The sequence below is a fragment of the Rattus norvegicus genome, chromosome 1 (genome assembly GCF_021556685.1).
Source record: "Rattus norvegicus strain SHRSP/BbbUtx chromosome 1, alternate assembly SHRSP_T2T, whole genome shotgun sequence".
Classification (NCBI taxonomy): Eukaryota; Metazoa; Chordata; class Mammalia; order Rodentia; family Muridae; genus Rattus; species Rattus norvegicus.
In genome coordinates this window covers 231,242,637-231,260,405 of record NC_141534.1, presented here as the reverse complement: position 1 = coordinate 231,260,405, position 17,769 = coordinate 231,242,637, and the positions used below count along the sequence as shown (strand labels likewise).

The 17,769-nt window shown below is 37.7% G+C and overlaps 1 protein-coding gene across 2 annotated transcripts in view; it reads left to right on the top strand.

The window, feature by feature from the left end:
• Positions 1-1,016: 1,016 nt before the first annotated feature.
• Tmc1 (transmembrane channel-like 1) overlaps positions 1,017-17,769 on the top strand; it is a 183,652-nt gene continuing 166,899 nt past the window's right edge. Inside the window, 2 exon segments of one of the 2 annotated variants that reach the window (NM_001441501.1) lie at positions 1,017-1,133; positions 14,048-14,155. In NM_001441501.1, coding sequence (NP_001428430.1) covers positions 14,152-14,155 — 4 coding nt within the window. In that variant the 5' untranslated portion in view covers positions 1,017-1,133; positions 14,048-14,151. 2 annotated transcript variants of the gene reach the window in all.

The window sequence follows — 17,769 nt, the reverse complement described above, 5'->3', positions numbered from 1 at the left end:
TTTCTTTATCAAACTACCCTGGATGTCTCTAAATATAAGTACTCCATTAGCTGTGTAACAATCCCAGTTAAGATCAGTGCCTAACAAAGGAAAGATCTAGAAGCTATTTTACAAAACAAGTTAATTTGAAGTTGTCATTTGGAACTTTCATAGGCTAATGTCTACACACAGGTCTATAAATTCCAGAAGCATCATGTGTGAGCGGAAATCGATTTGCAAAGCCAAAGGCTACTCTGGTATACATGTGCCAACAGGATCCATTTCAAAACATCAATTCCTCCTGCCAAGGTCAGCGTGCCAGGGCTGCTATCACCAAAGTAACCAGAGAATGCCAGAGTTCTCAGGCTCGAAACCTGGCTTCTTTTGAAAATTTCTACTGTCCTTGTCTTTCTTTCTTTGCAGTGACGGAAAACCTTTCTAATCATTCTAAAATATAGTTGTCTTCCTTTCATGACAATTTCTAATGAGAGAGCAAAAAGCTATACATCCAAGGTCCCTTCACCCCTCCAAAATAACAATTTTTCTCTTAGAGGTTTTAGCTTCACAATAGTTCAGAAAGGGGTACAGTGGGTCATGTCACGCCCCCACATTGAGGATAAATGCTACATTGAAAGCTCTTAGCTATGCCGCTTTGACCTGGAGTTCAGCTGTGGGCATAGCTCCGTTACTTACTCTTTTAATTTAGCAGGCATAGCTAGTGGCTAGTGTTTCTCACCTTTCTAAGAGTGAACTGACACTGCCCTCACCATATGTAATTAGAACAAAGCCCTAGCATGCAGGAATGTATAAGGGAGACAGGAAAGTCCAGACAAAATGGAAAGAAAACAGATTTCATGTGAATATGGCATATAGGATCACACCAACTTTCTTTTGAGTATAAGGTCCTAATGGGACCCTTTGACCTGATTGCTTCATCCTTAAATGGCAAACTAAACAGCCATGCAATTTTAATAGTGAGGAAATTAGTACCTTCTTATGTTTCAGACTATGAAATGGCACCAGGGAGGCTCGGTGGCAGGCAGTAGGCAGTGTGTGGATGTTCTATATCAAACCTGCAGGTTTTGCCCCTTCAACTTGCAATCCCCGATTGGAGACATTCTGACAGGATACCGCCAGGATGCCCCCCAAAAAAGGTATTTCAAAATAAACATCTGTTTGGGGGATTCTGTGCATTACTTAGAAGGAGTCGTTTTCTTCCACATTTTGTTTCAGCTTTTTTATCCCCTCTTGAGCGTTTCTTCTGTTTTTCTGTGGTTGAATTCCTCTGTTTCTTGAGACCTTGGTAATATATTTATCAGTTCTTCAATGTCTTCTCCTGTAGGCTTGTCTAGTTTCTCCACTGGAAAGTAACCACATTTAGTTTTCTTATGTTAAGGAAGCACTGCACATTGAGATTCTGGGGTAGCAGCTCAAAGTGGGCTTTCAGCAGCCAAGACCAGATCAGCATGGGGGCTACCACTGGCTATAAGGTACATTTGCAGCACCCATGGATAGTATATGCTGTGATCCATTTTGGAGTGTTTGACTAGCTTTCATTTGAATTTGTTTCTGGCAACATTTAAGCTCTCTTAAAAACAAACTGATAGAGTTTTCAAATGACAAAAGCCTAGACAAGCATATTTGTTTTTGCCTAATCCATATAGTCTGTTATTAGCTAATTCGTTTAATCTTAAAATGGGGAGAGAAGATGAGACCTCATTGTAGAGATAATCTCTGAAAGCTATCTAGCCTGGGGCTTGTATCTTGGGGATCTGAGCAGTAGCAGTATGCTGGTAGTATCCTCTTTAATATGCTCAGCCAGTTTTATTAACGTCAAACACCTGGGCAATCATAAGCAAATCAGTATTGAAGTTATTTCTTTCAGAAAAGAACACACACACACACACACACACACACACACAGAGAGAGAGAGAGAGAGAGAGAGAGAGAGAGAGAGAGAGAGAGATTGCCAAATTTATCCCAAGAATCTTTTGAAAATGTCAGAAAATCATGTATTAACTTTTAGAAATATGGAGTTGATTTTCTAGTAATAAGGGCAAGAATACAATCTTAGGCACGATTTTTCTAATCTGAGGTTCTCAGGCTTCTGGGTTGACATAATTTGCTATTGGAGGGCTTTGGGTTTTTTCTTGTTTTTATTAGCTCCCCAATAATCCTTTCAAATCCATAATTATTAATTTTAGAATTAATAATTTTATACTCAAATGTGGTGTGGGTATGAAACCAAGAGCGTCACACTTGGCAGGGAAGGGCTCTCTGGCTGAGTTACTTCCACAGTGATAGAGGCTCTTGCTTTCTATTAATTCTATCATATTTAATTAACTAATTTTTCTACACAATAATATGTTATCATTTGATAGTTATTAATAATGTAATATGCTGTCACTCAAAATATATAAAATTTACAGAAAAATGTTTTAGAATACTCTGGTAAAAAGATACAGTCCTTAAGCCACTACCTAAAGACTATACATGGACTGACCCTGGACTCTGACCCCATAGGTAGCAATGAATATCCTAGTAAGAGCACCAGTGGAAGGGGAAGCCCTGGGTCCTGCTAAGACTGAACCCCCAGTGAACTAGTCTATGGGGGGAGGGCGGCAATGGGGGGAGGGTTGGGAGGGGAACACCCATAAGGAAGGGGAGGGGGGAGGGGGATGTTTGCCCGGAAACCGGGAAAGGGAATAACACTCGAAATGTATATAAGAAATACTCAAGTTAATAAAAAAAAAAAAAAAGATACAGTCCTACTACAGAAAGATCAGCATAAGCATTTGGTTATCTTCCAGATTGGTTTCCTATGATAACCATGTCTGGTTTACATTTAAGAAAATATAATATTTTTTATATAGTATCAGCATTATTTTGGGTCCCATGAATATATAGCATATGTAGTTATTACTTGTCAATTAAAAGTAGAATGAATAAATGAGATAGGTGCAAATTAATTTAATAAGCAAATGAAAGTAGTTCCATAAACTTCAGTGAAGTTCATTGGAAAGAATGATAGCTTTGCCTCTTTTGACTGATGGGCTGTCAGTGTGTCATGACAATTATGTTTGTAATTGAGGGCTTGTAAGACGCCAGGATCTAGCCAAATTACTTATTGCATTTCTGCCACTTCCAACAAGCTACAAAAGAGTATAGTATATCAGTTATAAGTGCGTGGCTCAGTATGTGGAAATGCACTTGTGCCTCTGGGCAGTCAGTGGAGAGATTGCAGGAGGCAAATCTGACTGTATGGGTTCTGCTCATGTTTCTATTCCATGGAGAAATTAACAGCATAAAGGAATTTTTGGTTCTCTCTCCATCGGAGGGTGCATCACCCTAACATGCCCCATCCTGTACTTATTATTCATCCAAGTACCAGGGTGGCAGGGGTCCTCAAACTCTGGAGTTCTTCTATCTGCTTGACACTTTCAACAAGTGATTTGTTGGACAGGGTTTCAGTTGGAATCTCGAAAAGGACACAATTAAGGAAGTTTAAAGATGAACCTGAGGTTTGTAACACAGAAAAGTAGAAATTTGGAAACACCTGGTCCATGTAAATCCTAGTTCTTTGTGAGGTTTAATACAGAAAGATGAGAAAGGGAAGTTGCCATGAATGGCTTCCAAGTCAGCTGTAAATAGAATTAAATTCCAATAAACAAAACCAAACACAGCAAAAAAGGAATGTGTAGTGAGAACGTGACCTGTGGTCTGCAAGGCAATTGTTAAGGACCAGTGGAGAGAGGAGCTGTAGAGTGAGGTGGGTGTTGGAAATAAGATTTTAGTAATAAAATAAGATTTTAGTAATAAAATAAGACTTTAGTAATAAAATAAGATTTTAGTAATAAAATAAGATTTTAGTAATAAAATAAGATTTTAGTAATAAAATAAGATTTTAGTATTACCAGGGATCGTGGTGTTATTATAATATCTTCCTTACTTTAATTTTTTTAAAGCACTATGGATTGTGCCTAGAGCCTTGGACATACTAGACAGGCACTATGCCACTGAGTCGCTCACCAGGCCTCATGTGGCTGCTGAGAGCAGCATATAAAATGACAAGAGAAGGTGACAAACAGACAAATAGAACCTTGGACAACTGCAGCACTGAGTGATAGGTAGGGAGAGAGACAGTGGGCGACTTATTGGGGGAGCTGGAAATATGGATGAAAGTTGAGAAGAGATAATGTAGAAAGGAAAGCTCAGTAGCTGGGAGCTACAGGAAGGCAGGCGATCAGTGAAAACCATCAGGATACATCAGGGAAATCTGCACCATTGAAACAGGCTAGGTATATCTCATCTGTATCCTTTAAAGGATTACATATCCTTTATTTTTATTTTTTACTTTTTATTTTAGTTTTTGTGAAAAGAGTGTCAATTCTGGACTGTCACATAAAATGTGACTACTCTTTCTCTTAACATTTCAAACAGAGTAATAGAAGGCTAATTTGAGAAGGTGTCTAGAAAATTCCCACCAGTATGTCAATGAATCCTAAAACTAAAAGACAGTTAGAATTAAATGGTGTCCGCAAATGAGACCATGAGACCATGCTCATGCAAAATGTTTGTAAATTACAAAGTGATATGCCTATCAGGTTCCAGTCATCACTATGCTGCTATAGTGTTGGTTAGCACAAGAATGGTTTTTTAACCATGCAAGGATAGATCTCTTTTCTGCTTGAACAAATTAGTCAAAACTCTGAATTTCTGGTGCTCAGATGATGTCCTTTTGTATCTAAGGCAAATAGACCACAGTTTCTACAAGAGATGTTGCTGTTATATGTGTGTGCATATTTGGTTTTATAAATTCTCATAGAAACACACCCCAGTAATTAATTAATTTGACCATCTACTACTTCATATGACCATCTATTAACTCATTTGTTCTTGTTATATGGTTTAGGTAGTTTGAGTAAGAATGTCTACCATAGGTTTATAAGCTTGGTCCTCAGCTGTTGGAACTGGGAAAGGTTAAGAGAGTGGCCTTGTTGAAGGAGGTATGTCACTAGATGTTGTCTTTGAGGTTTCAAAAGGTTCCAATATTCTGTGTTAGCTTGCTCAATCTCTCTCTCCCTCTCTCTCCCCACCCACTCCTCTCTTTCCCACTCACTTTCACTCTCACTTTTGCTTGTGGATCAGGTGTAAGCTCTTAGCTACTGTTCCAGGGTCATGCCTACCTGCCTGCCTATTGCCACGATTCCTGCCATGATGGTCATAAACTCACTCTCTGAAACTTTAAGCCCCGCAATAATAGAAAACTAACTAACTAACTAACTAAGTCAGTGCTCCAGGAAGAATGTGCTGTGACAAAATAATAAGGAATTCACACATCAAGTGTCAACAAGTATTGGAATGAAGCCACTCAGAAACATGTTATAGACAAAAAGAGTCTTTGAAAATTAGCAACGTGAAGGGTTTGTTTCTAAGGTAACCTGTGTTCTCAAGGTTCCTCCTCTGAGAAGAGAGCATTTCTTGAGTTTGGTTGTTAAAGGATAGTGTCCCATTAACTGATAAAATGTTGTTGCATATTTACATTTCTTTTCTCCTATTTTATGTAGGAACCTTTTGCCCAACAAATTGCATGCACTTAAGAAAGCACAGACAGAAAGTCTTGATACATTTTTATGCCTTGTAATCACAACCATAGATGAAGCTCCTCACTGGTCCAAGGAACTTTGCCTTTTTCAGCCCAAACCTACAAACAGCCACAACTTCCCTATATACTCTCTAGCACTACAGCCAAACAATTATTAGCTGCTTTTCTCGCTGTTGATTAATTTGTGTTTTCCACACTTTTACATAAATGGAAACAGTAAACACTGCTCTTGTATCTGTAATCTAAAGAAAATTTAAATCAGTTTTATTAGTTTTAAGTGCATGTAATTAAAAAAGCAAAATCAAATGAGTAGATCAGCATGTATTCTGCGAAAGCACAGTTATAATAAGTGAACTGGACCAGGTTCTAGCTTTTATCTGTAGTGTAATGCTTGAGAAACCCCTGTATTGTCAGATACATTAGTCGTTTGCTGCTTGTATGCTAAGCACAACCTGCCTTGTATTTTACACATGGTTTATCCATTCACCTTTTGATGATTATTAGAGTTATTTTCTATCTGGGGATGAATAAAGCTCTCCGAATGTTGGAGTGGGACTCTAGGTGAATCTGTAGATATGTAGATCATGGCTGTGCTTTGGTCAGTTCTTAGGTCGCTGTAGAATTGCTTTCCAAGGTGGTTGTGTCATTTGTTTTATACTTCTGCCAGTAGTGTGTGAGGTCTTGTTGACCCACATGCTCACCAAAAGTTGGTATTGTGAATGGATCTAATTTAAGCCTTTTGAGAACGTGTGTGGTGAAGCCACATTGTGGCTTTAATTTGCATTTTACTAATGGCTAATATGTTTAATATGCTCATTGCTTTTCTTCTTTTGCCCGCATCCGTTCTTTGTCTTTTGTTTTCTTATCTTCATTTAGATTAAGTACTTCTTTTATTACATTGTATATTCACAGTTGGTATTTATAATGGCCTGACATGTTCCTTTCTAGTACTATCCATATGTATATCTATATATGTGCATATGTGTGTACAATACTCTATATGTCACCTCTTATATCTTGTTATTATTTTTACTTACATTTCCATCAATTATAAATTGTATAACCTATCAACGTTGCTTTAAATGTCAGTTACACACACACATATATACTTGTATGTAAAATACTTTTTTAATCTAGTGCTAGACCAAACCTTATCAAATGCTCTACTCCTGAGGTGCAGTTCCAACTCTAAACGTTCAATTGGGTTTTTTTTTAATACTTAAAAAAATCAGGAAAGTTTTTCTATTTATCTATATCTATTGTTTCTAGTGTTTTTTCTTTCAATTTCAGCTTCAAATCCATGTGGTGTTATTTTCTTTCTTTTAAAGGGTTTTTATTATTTTGTGTATGGTTGTGTGTGTATATGACATACACACATGCCCAGCACATATGTGGAGTTTTGAGGACAGCTTTGTACACTCAACTCTCTCCTTCAACCCTTATGTGGGTTTCCATTATCAAATTCAAGCCACTGTGTTTGCACTTTTGGGTAGCAAGAATCTTTTTCAGCTGAGCTATCTCACCATCCCCCTGGTATTGTTTTCTTTCTGTTGAAATACATTCCAATGATGTTTTGGGTGGTAAAATCTGTTGGCAGTCATTTTCTCAACCCTTGAATCCTTGAAGGTCTTACATTGCCTACATTTTGGAAGTTCAAGGGATGTGGAACTCTGGCTGTTAGTTACTCATGGCTCCTTGGTGCTTTAAAGATTTTTTTTTTTAAGTTTCTGAAGAGAGATGCCTTGGCATTCCGTGTCATTGTTTTTGGATTTATTCATCGAGCTTTTTTAGAGTTTCTTTATAATTGTTGTCAAATTTAATATGATTCCTTAGGATTTCTCAACGTTTTCTTCTGAGATAGAAATTACACAGCTCCATCTTGGAATTGCTGGAATGCTTCTGAGAGTTGTTTTGTGTTTTGTTCCAGTAAGTTTGGCTAATTTGGTTTGGAACTTTGAACAGAAGGATGAATTCCTTCCTCCCTCATGTAAACAATCTCACCTGTTTCTAAATGTTGTGAGATCCAGGAACTGTTTTGCCTAATCCTCTTCGGTGCATCTTTTTCTGGACCCACATTTATACACATTTGCAATGCTCAACCAAGTTGGAAAGTTAGAAAATTTTTCTTTAGGCAAAAGATAGAGCAGTGTGTGGCTCATCCAATTTACCTCCATCCTTTCAGAGGAAATCCTTCTTGATTTGGGGCTGCCTATTGAGCAAGCCAGGAAAGAGATGCCATGGATGTTTTTTCTGGTTTCTTGCTTGCCTAAGAAAGGGAGAGAATTTTAGTTGTTTGTATTGAACTGGAAGTGAAATTCCAACATTGCTTTTATAATGTTGCTTAATTATGTTAAGATTCTTTTTAACTATTATAAATTTTAAAGTATATAAGGAAGCAATTAAGAAACTCTCTAAACCATTTTTTCTAGTGTATACACTTCTTACAATCTACATTTTACCAAGGATGATGGTTTCTAATAACTGAGGTCTTTCTGTAAATTTTACATCTATCTATGTGACACAGTACAATGAATGGGGATGGGAGAGATGATATTCTGCTTATGTCTGATATCTTCTTTGGACTTGGAGAGACTCAGAAGAGGGTCATGAAATCTGTAACTCATATTAAGTGACAGAGCAACAGCATAACCTAAAACAAAGTTATTCTAGATAGTGAAAAAAAGACCACCATGATGAAACTGAATTCCTTAAACATTTTCCCTCATATCGTAATTCCACAATGTAACAGTTGCTTCTATTTGAAAAAGAGTTCATTAACTCAAACATTTCACTTTAGATGTTGATCATTCACCCATTTCTTTTTTTTCTGGTGTGGGACAGTGAAATGTCACTTTCCATCAAGGCAAAGAGTTATAGTATGATGGCTAAATCAAGCCACCATCTGCTTCTGTTTGAACAAGTGTATAAATTTCATTTTAATTCACCTAAAATAATGTCTAAAGTCTATTGATTATCACATATCACAATAAATAAACAGTTTCTCATTAAGTTTAAGAAACTCACAACCTATTTGGGTAGATAAGGCAAACAGAAAGGATAAGTTGAAAATAACATGTTATTACAATGAAAAAAGATGCGTTTTGGAAGAGACAGGAGGTTTGGAGTGATTGCATAGATGATGTATCAGCCTATTACAATTTCTCCTGTTCAAACTTCTATTTTCTCTGCTTCTCTGATAAAAAGTCTCAGAAGTGTAATGAATGTTCTTTGGTCTGTCTAGGTCATCTCTTGGCTGCAGAGCTGAAATAGCATCTGGGAACTGGATCTATTCTGATTGCATTAGGTGATTACAGTTCTCCTTGCTCCTGTTTGGTTCATGCATCTCAGACCTAGACTTGCTTGGGTAGTGAAACTGATAGTAGAATCATAAGTAACAAAGTTATACCTCAAGCTGCTATGTTAGTGAAGTGCAGGTTGGTTAAGAGCAAAATGTTCTAAGTAGCCTAGCCTAGACTTCAGGAGGATGACAGGAAATAATTCATGAACAAAAAAAAGTAAGAATAAAGGTGAACCTTGGGATTAGTTAGAGCCAGAAAATCCCATAGCAAAGCTAGAGTAAGAGAGAGATCTCTGACTTTTGCCACTCTGCTTCATTTGTCCTGGTTACATAAGAGTTATCTTTTGTAGTATACATGGCAGGAAGGTCTGATGCTGAGTTTGTCCATAGCTTTTAGTTTGTCAGTCATATGACTAAGTACACATGTGCATGTTTATGTCAAGGTTCTTGTCACAGAAAATGTTGGGATAGAGTGGAAGAATCCTATAAATATAGGAAGCTGAATCAATGAAATGATGACTGTTCGTCACTGTTAACTATTCCACACCTCTCAGTCAGTCCCTCTTACTCATCTGTAAAGTAGAGATGAAGCCCAATTTACAGTGCCAGATCTGATAATATAACATGAAGTCCATAGAGCCTAGAATCTTCCCCAACTCTTCTTTCTTTCTGTGTAACTTTTCATTCTTTGCCTTAGAAAGCTTTCTGTTAAATTTGTTCACTAAAGAGTACTTACAGCTGCAAATATGTTCTGATAAAACTGAATTGCTATTAACACCTTACTGTCCTGTCATTTTTCAAGGCAAGAGTTTATGATTTCTTCCTGAGCCAAGACCATGTGGGGAAATTAGTTGTGACTACAGTTCTCTTTTGAGAATTGCTTGTTTAGGTAAGGGTTGTGCATCTACAGGAGGCTGCCTACAGGGTTAACTTTGTGATAATACTTACAGACTGTTATCAAAGATGCCTAGAAGAACCCATAATGTAGGGGTTCCCTATAGGCAGAAAGAGACTGTTGCAAAGGATGAGGGTTGCTTCAACAGGATGTGAGCCTGGACTGGATATTTTAATGCCTGAAAATGAATCCAAGTTATCAAAGTGAAGTGGTTTGTCCCACTGAAAAGGGCTAGAGAGCTACCGGACACATCTTAGAGAAACATATTCACAATTGGAAAAGGGACTTAAGATGGTTTGTTTATATTTTCAAGTATCATTACGTACCAAAATGAATGGTAAGTGCAGTTGTCAGGGCCACACTAAGCTTTGGTAAAAGAACTGTTTCTTCCTCTTGAAGGAAGCAGTTAAACCAACACATCAAAGAATTTCTTAAGGAGAGCTCATCCACTAGCCCGCCTACTCTCTTCGGCCTTTGTTCTAATCTTAGCTAAGATTTCCATTTGGCTTTAATTACTGATTGCTGAGCCTTGCCAGTCAATTGCATTCTAACCTTGAGGATGACTGCAGAATACCATGAGTCATTTTCTTCTTCTAGTGCTTGTGGTCTGTTAGCTTATCCTGCACATCTTCCTTTTCTCCTTGAAGTGGTGGGTGTTCCCTAGGCGGCGTATATTGAGCAAGTCTCTCTGTACCTTGATGCCACTGTTCTCTTCTACTTATTAAAAACTGGGCTGCAACCGTACCCTTAATTTGTGGGAACATCATGGCCTTTTCTAAGTAATAAACAACTCAGCATCCTTGCCAGCAGTCCTAGCTGTTTTGTTTTTCTACTTCACAGCCAGCATTGTGTACGAGCAACTTGTGAATAGCTTGAGGCTTCACATATGGTAATTTTTGTGAATCTCTACCTCATATGTATGTCCTTCTCCTTAATTTGTATTATATTTGGATCTTGTATTATATTGTCTGGTTCTTAGACATCTAGTATTTGAGAAATGAGGTCAAACAGAATAACTACTTATTTCCCAATTCTCTTTTGCTCTTTACTCAATTAAAAAAAAAAAACAACTTTTCTTCTCTACTTCTGCTCTTCCCCAAAGACACAATTTTTAAGAGAGTTCCTATGAGTCTGAGTGTACATATAAGCTTCTGAATACAGAAACAAGATGTGTTGACAATATTGGCCTCCCACTGAATCCTTGGAGGAATACATCTATTTTACTTCTTAATATTTTCAGAGTTGCATAAACTGACACTTTTCTTGGAAAAGTATTTCTTGGGCCATGGTGGGAAAGTTAGGCAGTCTTGGTCAAAAATATGAAGCCCGTAAGATCTGCCTCTTGTGGCTTTCCTATATTACAATATTGCTGTTGTCCAGAACCCAGTGCCCATTGTCTCTCCTGTTAGCTAGCGTGATTTCATCCATGTATCTATAAGAAAATATTGGCACATTATCTGTTCCCTAGAAAATAGAAATTTCTGTTGCCTGCTGTTGCATTTTCAGCCATGGCTCACATGTGTCACACTGATCCCTCTAGCATCAATGCATGGTGCCACACCCATCATCATGAGATGATGTCAATGACCTCACTGATGCGGTACCGAGAATTGGGCGTAAGCCTGAGGAATTAAAAAGCACACATAGTCAGGTCATTCGTGTTAAGAGAGAATGCCAAATCTGTAGCTTTATTTACAGAATATATAGACCAAGTACATGTCCCAAATTTACTGGGGAGAAATCAAGTCCCAGGAACAAAGATTGAGACCAAAAGACAGGAACGAATGGACCATTGCCCAGGTGTACATCTGGGTGTGTCACTACTGGGCCAGGGCATTCCTTTGTTAGGAAATGCAGGGTACCCGGGAGGGTCTGACAAGATGAGGTGCTTGGCACTGTAGTTAATTGCTATCTAGACTCTCTCAACCATAATGTCACAGTTTGAACTTGAGTCTTTCTTTTAGTTCACATTTGGTTTGTGTCATGGACTCTTCATATGCTTCATAAATGAAGCAAGTCTCTTGAGGCTACTTTGATGTTATAAGTTACAAAATCTAGGGTCACTCCATTTATTATTGATCTGCATTGTCATTCAGTAAACAGTCATCAAGTCTTAGTTGTTCTTGTGACAGTAGAAATATGTCATGTAAACTGTAAGCTATACCCCTGAATTCTCAGATTTTTGGTATAATTGGTGACCTCAGAGCATATCTTGAAATTTCAAGAGAAGTCCTGATGACAAATATTTTATGGGTAAGATTACTGCTGCAGAGTTTTAAAAATGTATTTGTTTATGCAAGAAAACACATTTTTTTATTTTTTGAGATTATAATAAAATTGTATCATTTCTCCTTTTCATTTCTTCCCTCCAAACCCTCTATACACACACACACACACACACACACACACTTTAGACATGAATCTTACTAAATGAATATATTTTTCTTATACAATTTAGCATAAAAATAAAACCTTTGAGTGCTATTAAATATTGCAATATAAACGCTGAGACTTACTTCATGTGGCCATATGAAGAACCATGTCCACTCTAGTTCCTAGTCCTTGTCCTTAGCTTCTGCATGGAGGGATGTTAGAAATGCAAGTTGACCTCTGGTTCTGTTTCCTGTAGTAAGCAAGATGTTATCAAAGGCAGGACTTTAAGGAAATGGGTCTTTCAGATGTCGGGACTCTTGAGGTAGATTGTAATAGTGCAGAGAGATGTGTCGGTGGGGATGTCACTGCCTGGGTTTCAGCTTTTCATTTACTGGTTTGAGAAAGGTTAGGAAGTAGCACTGGCAGAAGAAAATCAATCATAGTAAGCTCATAAGAGTGGCGAGCAGTAGCTCAGCCTCTTATGAGGAGACCTAAACATCCTAGCTTATACTCTGGCATAGTAAGGCTGCTTTACTTTAAAGACTTCAAATGGTAACAGCAGCTCATTCCATGTATATATATTCTTTTTATTGCCACTAAATTTGTATTGGTGTGTACTAGATATAGGCAAGGGCACTGTGCCTTTGTGCTCTTGGAGAAAACATCCCACTCGTGAGCAAATAGCCTTTGTTTTGTAGCAACATCATGATGGCTTTCTGGTAATCTTTGGTTGCTCTGTCTGTGAGGAGAGGAGACCTGGGTTATGGAAATGTGAAAGTTGACAGGCTTCAGAATGCTGCAATGAGGTGGCAACAGACACAAAAGAAAAGACTTGCAATCACTACATTAATAAGAAAAGCAAGAATGATACAGGGTCTGGTCTAAGTAACCCCTGGAAGCCGCATACGCTAGCCCAGTTTACCTATATTTCCAACATGACTTCCTCCTTGAGACTTTGCTGTTCTAGGACATCTAGGATCTGGTTTCCAATTCTGCAGTTAAACATAGCCTCCGTCCCTTGGCTTACTTAGGTCCCTTTGGCTGGTCTCAGTGTTTAATTGCTGTGAAGAGACACTGATCATGACAAATCTTTTAAAAGAAAGCATGTAATTGGGTCTTGCTTACATTTTTAGAGGTGTAGTCCATTATCATTATGCTGGGAAGCAGCAAATAGTGCTGGAGAAGGGGCTGAATTCTGTATCTAAATCTCCAGGGAACAGGAAAAGAGGGTGACACTGGACCTGGCTTAAGCTTCTGAAAACCCCCAAAGCCCACCCCCCAGTGACGCACTTCCTCCAACAAAGCTACACCTATTCCAACAAGACCATACCTCCTACAGAGCCACTCCCTGATTTTCAAACATTCAAATCTATGAGCCTATGGGGGACAGTTTTATTCAAACCATCACACTTGGATAAGCCTTTTCTCACTCTACAACTGTCAAATAAGCCATTCATCCATTGCCATCCATTCCTTTGGTCTTGAGAATTTATAGTTTGATTCCTTCCTCCTTACAATATACGTGGATATTGGAGTATGGCAAAAAAAAAGTACAATCCATCATATTTCTTGACTTCTTTGTCTGCTTAAACCTGAGAAAGTAATACAGTCATGACTGGGCTTTCTCCGTAGAGACCACATGCTCCTAAATTTTGTAACTTTTAAAATTTCTTAGTAGTAAAAGAGTTAGGTAACAGCACTTATGCAAACTTCCTCTTACCATAATGGGGCAGTCCTTCCTCTCAGTCAGGTCTCTAGACAGATTTGAGAAGTGTTGATTTTCAGGTTGATCAGCTGACTTGCTTATTAGAAGCGTGTTGCTTATTGGAAGGTGGAGTCCTGCCTTCTAAACTCTTTAAATCTAGATCCTCAGTTTCTGTCTCTCTCATTGCTATAGGTGTGCCTGGCCATTTCTGATGTAAGGTCGCCTATTTTCTTCTTAGCTTCTGTCCTGGACATTAATTATTAAGGTGCAAAATTACATTTCTCCTCAACTCTTTTATGTGTAGTTATCTTCCCCCTCCACACTCCCTCCACCTACCTCCCCAGTGGCTGTGACATTGTGACATTCTGAAATGAAAGTATTTACTTTATAATTATTGTTTTTGTTAGATTAATGTAGATTGGAGTGCCCTTCTCTCCATCAGGCACTGGCACATTTAATATTTGCATACTACAAAATTCTTAGGAGATTATGATTTGGGAATATTAATGAAGTGGAAACAGACACTCAAATAAAAAGGGTACCACTTCTTAGGTAAAAGTTGAACTCTTTATTTGATTCTAAGAACAAAATATTGCTCTTTCACCTGAAGCACGTGACTACTCTTGAAGCTAAATATATCCTAGTAAGTGAACTAAGGCATTGATTATGTACATGAGCATGTGCTTCCATTTTCTTTGTAAAATGAAGATTGTAAGGGAGGGCACAGTAAAAGTCCTGAGCTAAACCACTCTAAGGGTAGAAAGAAAAGTTTGAGGAAGAAACTGCAAGGCTATATCTCTCAGGAGGCAGAAGCAAAATAGCAGAAAAGCAAGAAGGTATATATATATATATATATATATATATATATACATATATATATATACATATATATATATATATATATATACATATATATCCATATGACAGCAGGGTGAGGTTCTTTGAGCTGATACAAGCTGTTTGGATTGACCGGGAATTAGATGCCTTTGCCCAAAATAGTTGACCTTTGTGAGAGAATTAAGGGAGGCTTCTGGTAAATAAACTCGACCCAAAGAAATATGCTTTCCTGGTGAACACAGAAACCTCCCTTCTATGGGATTCCCCAGGAATGTTAAACTTACCCACTATCATCCTTCTGTTTCCCTGGCTAGACTCCTTCTGTTTAGGACATCGTGGTGGTAGCTGGAAGTAACAGAGATCGTGACACAATTTGGTATAAGAATAAAATGGTCTAACAGAGTAATTTGGCAATCAATAGGAAGAAGAATTAATTGACTAAAACCTTCTATCACATCTCTAAGTTTCTGGAATATTTCATAAAGCCTAGTTCTAAGCTGTATTACAAGGTAGAACATTTTAGTCTCTTTAAACAAAATAAAACAAAACAAAACAAAACAGTTTTGTCTATGTAGACCTGCTAAGCTTATGGAATGAGTTTGGTAGTGTTTCCTTTTTATTTAGTGCAATAGATTGAGGAATAATGGTATTAACTCTTCTTTAAAGGTCTGGTAGAAGTTGATGCTGAATCTTCTCAGTTCTTGGCTTTTCCTGTTGGGAGACTATATAGCATTGCTTCAAATGCTCGTTGTTGATCTTCTGAAGTTTAGGTCCAGTTGGTTTGTTTTAACTAGACTGCTATGTCTAGAAACTCATCTGTCATTTTCTTCAAGGTTGTCCAGTGTTTTTGAAATATGTTTGTCAACTACTTCCTAGTGACCCTGTGGATGCCATTGGTACCTGCTGTTATGCTCCCTTTTTAAATTTCTAATTTATTAACTAGGCTCTTCTCTCTCTTTTTGTACAGAATTTGTCAATCTCCCTTATGGTTTTATAGAGCCATCTCCTTGTTTAATTTATTCTATGTTCCATTCTCTTAGTCTCATTAACTTTTGCCCTCATCCATGTTATTCCCTTTGAATTCACGTTACCTTTGTTTCACTAATACCTTGAAGTACACGAGGAATTATTTGAAATTTCTGATTTTGAAAAATTAATTAAAAATATTCTCATTGTGTATATCCATTGTACATGGTACTGAGTCACATATGGATATTTTCATGGTTGCTTTTTCTTGCTATTGATTTCTAGTTATACTATGATCTGAAAAAATTTTAAATTATTTTGATTCTTTCAAATTTGTTAAGACTTTTAAAAAAGATTTATTTATTTTATGTATATAAGTACACCATAGCTGTTTTCAGAGACCACAGAAGAGGATATCAGATCCCATTACAGATGGCGGTGGCCCACTATGTGGTTTCTGGGACTTGAACTCAGGACCTCTGGAAAAGCAGCCAGTGCTCTTAACTGCTGAGACCTCCCTATGGCCCAAGACTTACTTTATGACCTAAAACATTATTTACTTTGAAGAAAGTTCCATGGGTTGCTGAGAAGAGTTAGATGCAATACTACTGTAATATGTCTGCTTTCCTCTGGGCATGACACAAGTGTCCCACCACTATCTTGGAGTGCAGAGTACCCAGGACCTGTAGTCATGACAACAAAATAATCAAAACAATACTTAGATGGTTATGTCTATGATAACATTCACTGAGCCATTAATACTCCATAGCAGGATGAATGGGAGGGTCACAAGACAATCATTTGATATTCTAGATATTATGTACTGTATATCACACTGCAGCTGCAAGTGATCCTAGGAGATACTCCAGGAAGTATTGTAAGATACTTAGGAGATAGGCAGGAAGGAAGATTAACTGAAGGCATGTCCCCATAATTCAGACTTGATTCTCTAAAGTTGCCACCTACAATGAGCTAACTCTTTGCAGTGATGCAGCTATGTTGAGGTCACCTGTGAAACTCTTCACCCATGCAACTTAAGCAAGTCCAATAAAGCCACTGGTGAAATACTTCTTTTGTTATATTGTCAGTGCCTTATATGAGGATAAAAGAACTTTGTTACTTCTATTTGGGAAAATTTAATGCAGCATATATTCTATATAGATACCTATGGCAAAGTTTAAGTCTGGAATGTATTTAATCTTAGTGTGGTTATAAATATTAACGAGTCTGGCTATTGAAGTGGAAGGAACCCAAAGGCAATTGCCAGGAGAGAGAAAGGGCATAGCAAGAACTTATATATCTAGAGGTAAAAAAGGCATTGGATGGTCTATGTTAATAAAATAAAAATTTGAAAGCCACCTGTAGGACAACATAGGCTAGTCATTGTTGTGGGGGGCCATTCAAGAAACAAAATCTCTACTACATTCACCTGCACATGAACACATGCATAATTGACATCTGAATGTAGCATGTCCTTGACCTTGTCCTCCATCCCTAATACTCTCCTTCTTCCATAGTTTGTTCATTATGCTTTTCTACTATTTTTTATTTGATTTACTGAGTACTTCGTTTAAAATGTCTCTATTTTTTGTTTTCAAAAAAATCGTAATTTCCCTGCCTAATTTCTCATCCATATTGCTGCCTTTCTTTTGTTTCAAGTTTTTATTTATTATCAAGGACATATGTTTGAGAGAGAGAGAGAAATGAGGGAGGAGGGAGAGGGAGAAAAGAGAGAGGGATGGAAAGTGCATTTCTTGGCCTATGGGTCCTGGGGATCTGTTCTAAGCTGACAGGCTTGAGCAGTGAGTATTCTCACCTGATGAGCCATCCCTTCAGTCTGTTGATGACTCATTTGTGCTGATGACTTTTGTCTGCGTTGCTGGTTTTCTCATCCATGTTGCTGACTTTTCCTTAACTATACTGCAGAATTAAGTTTTGCATTTCATTCATCAACTTGTTTGACTTTCCTACTAAGCCATGGTCAGTGAGTGTGCCTAGAAAAAGAACAGCCAATGCATTAGTGGAATTCCCCACCACCAGTCACATAGTTATGCAAAGTCACAATGCTACCAGGAAATATAACTACATATCAGGTAAAAGCAGAAAAAATT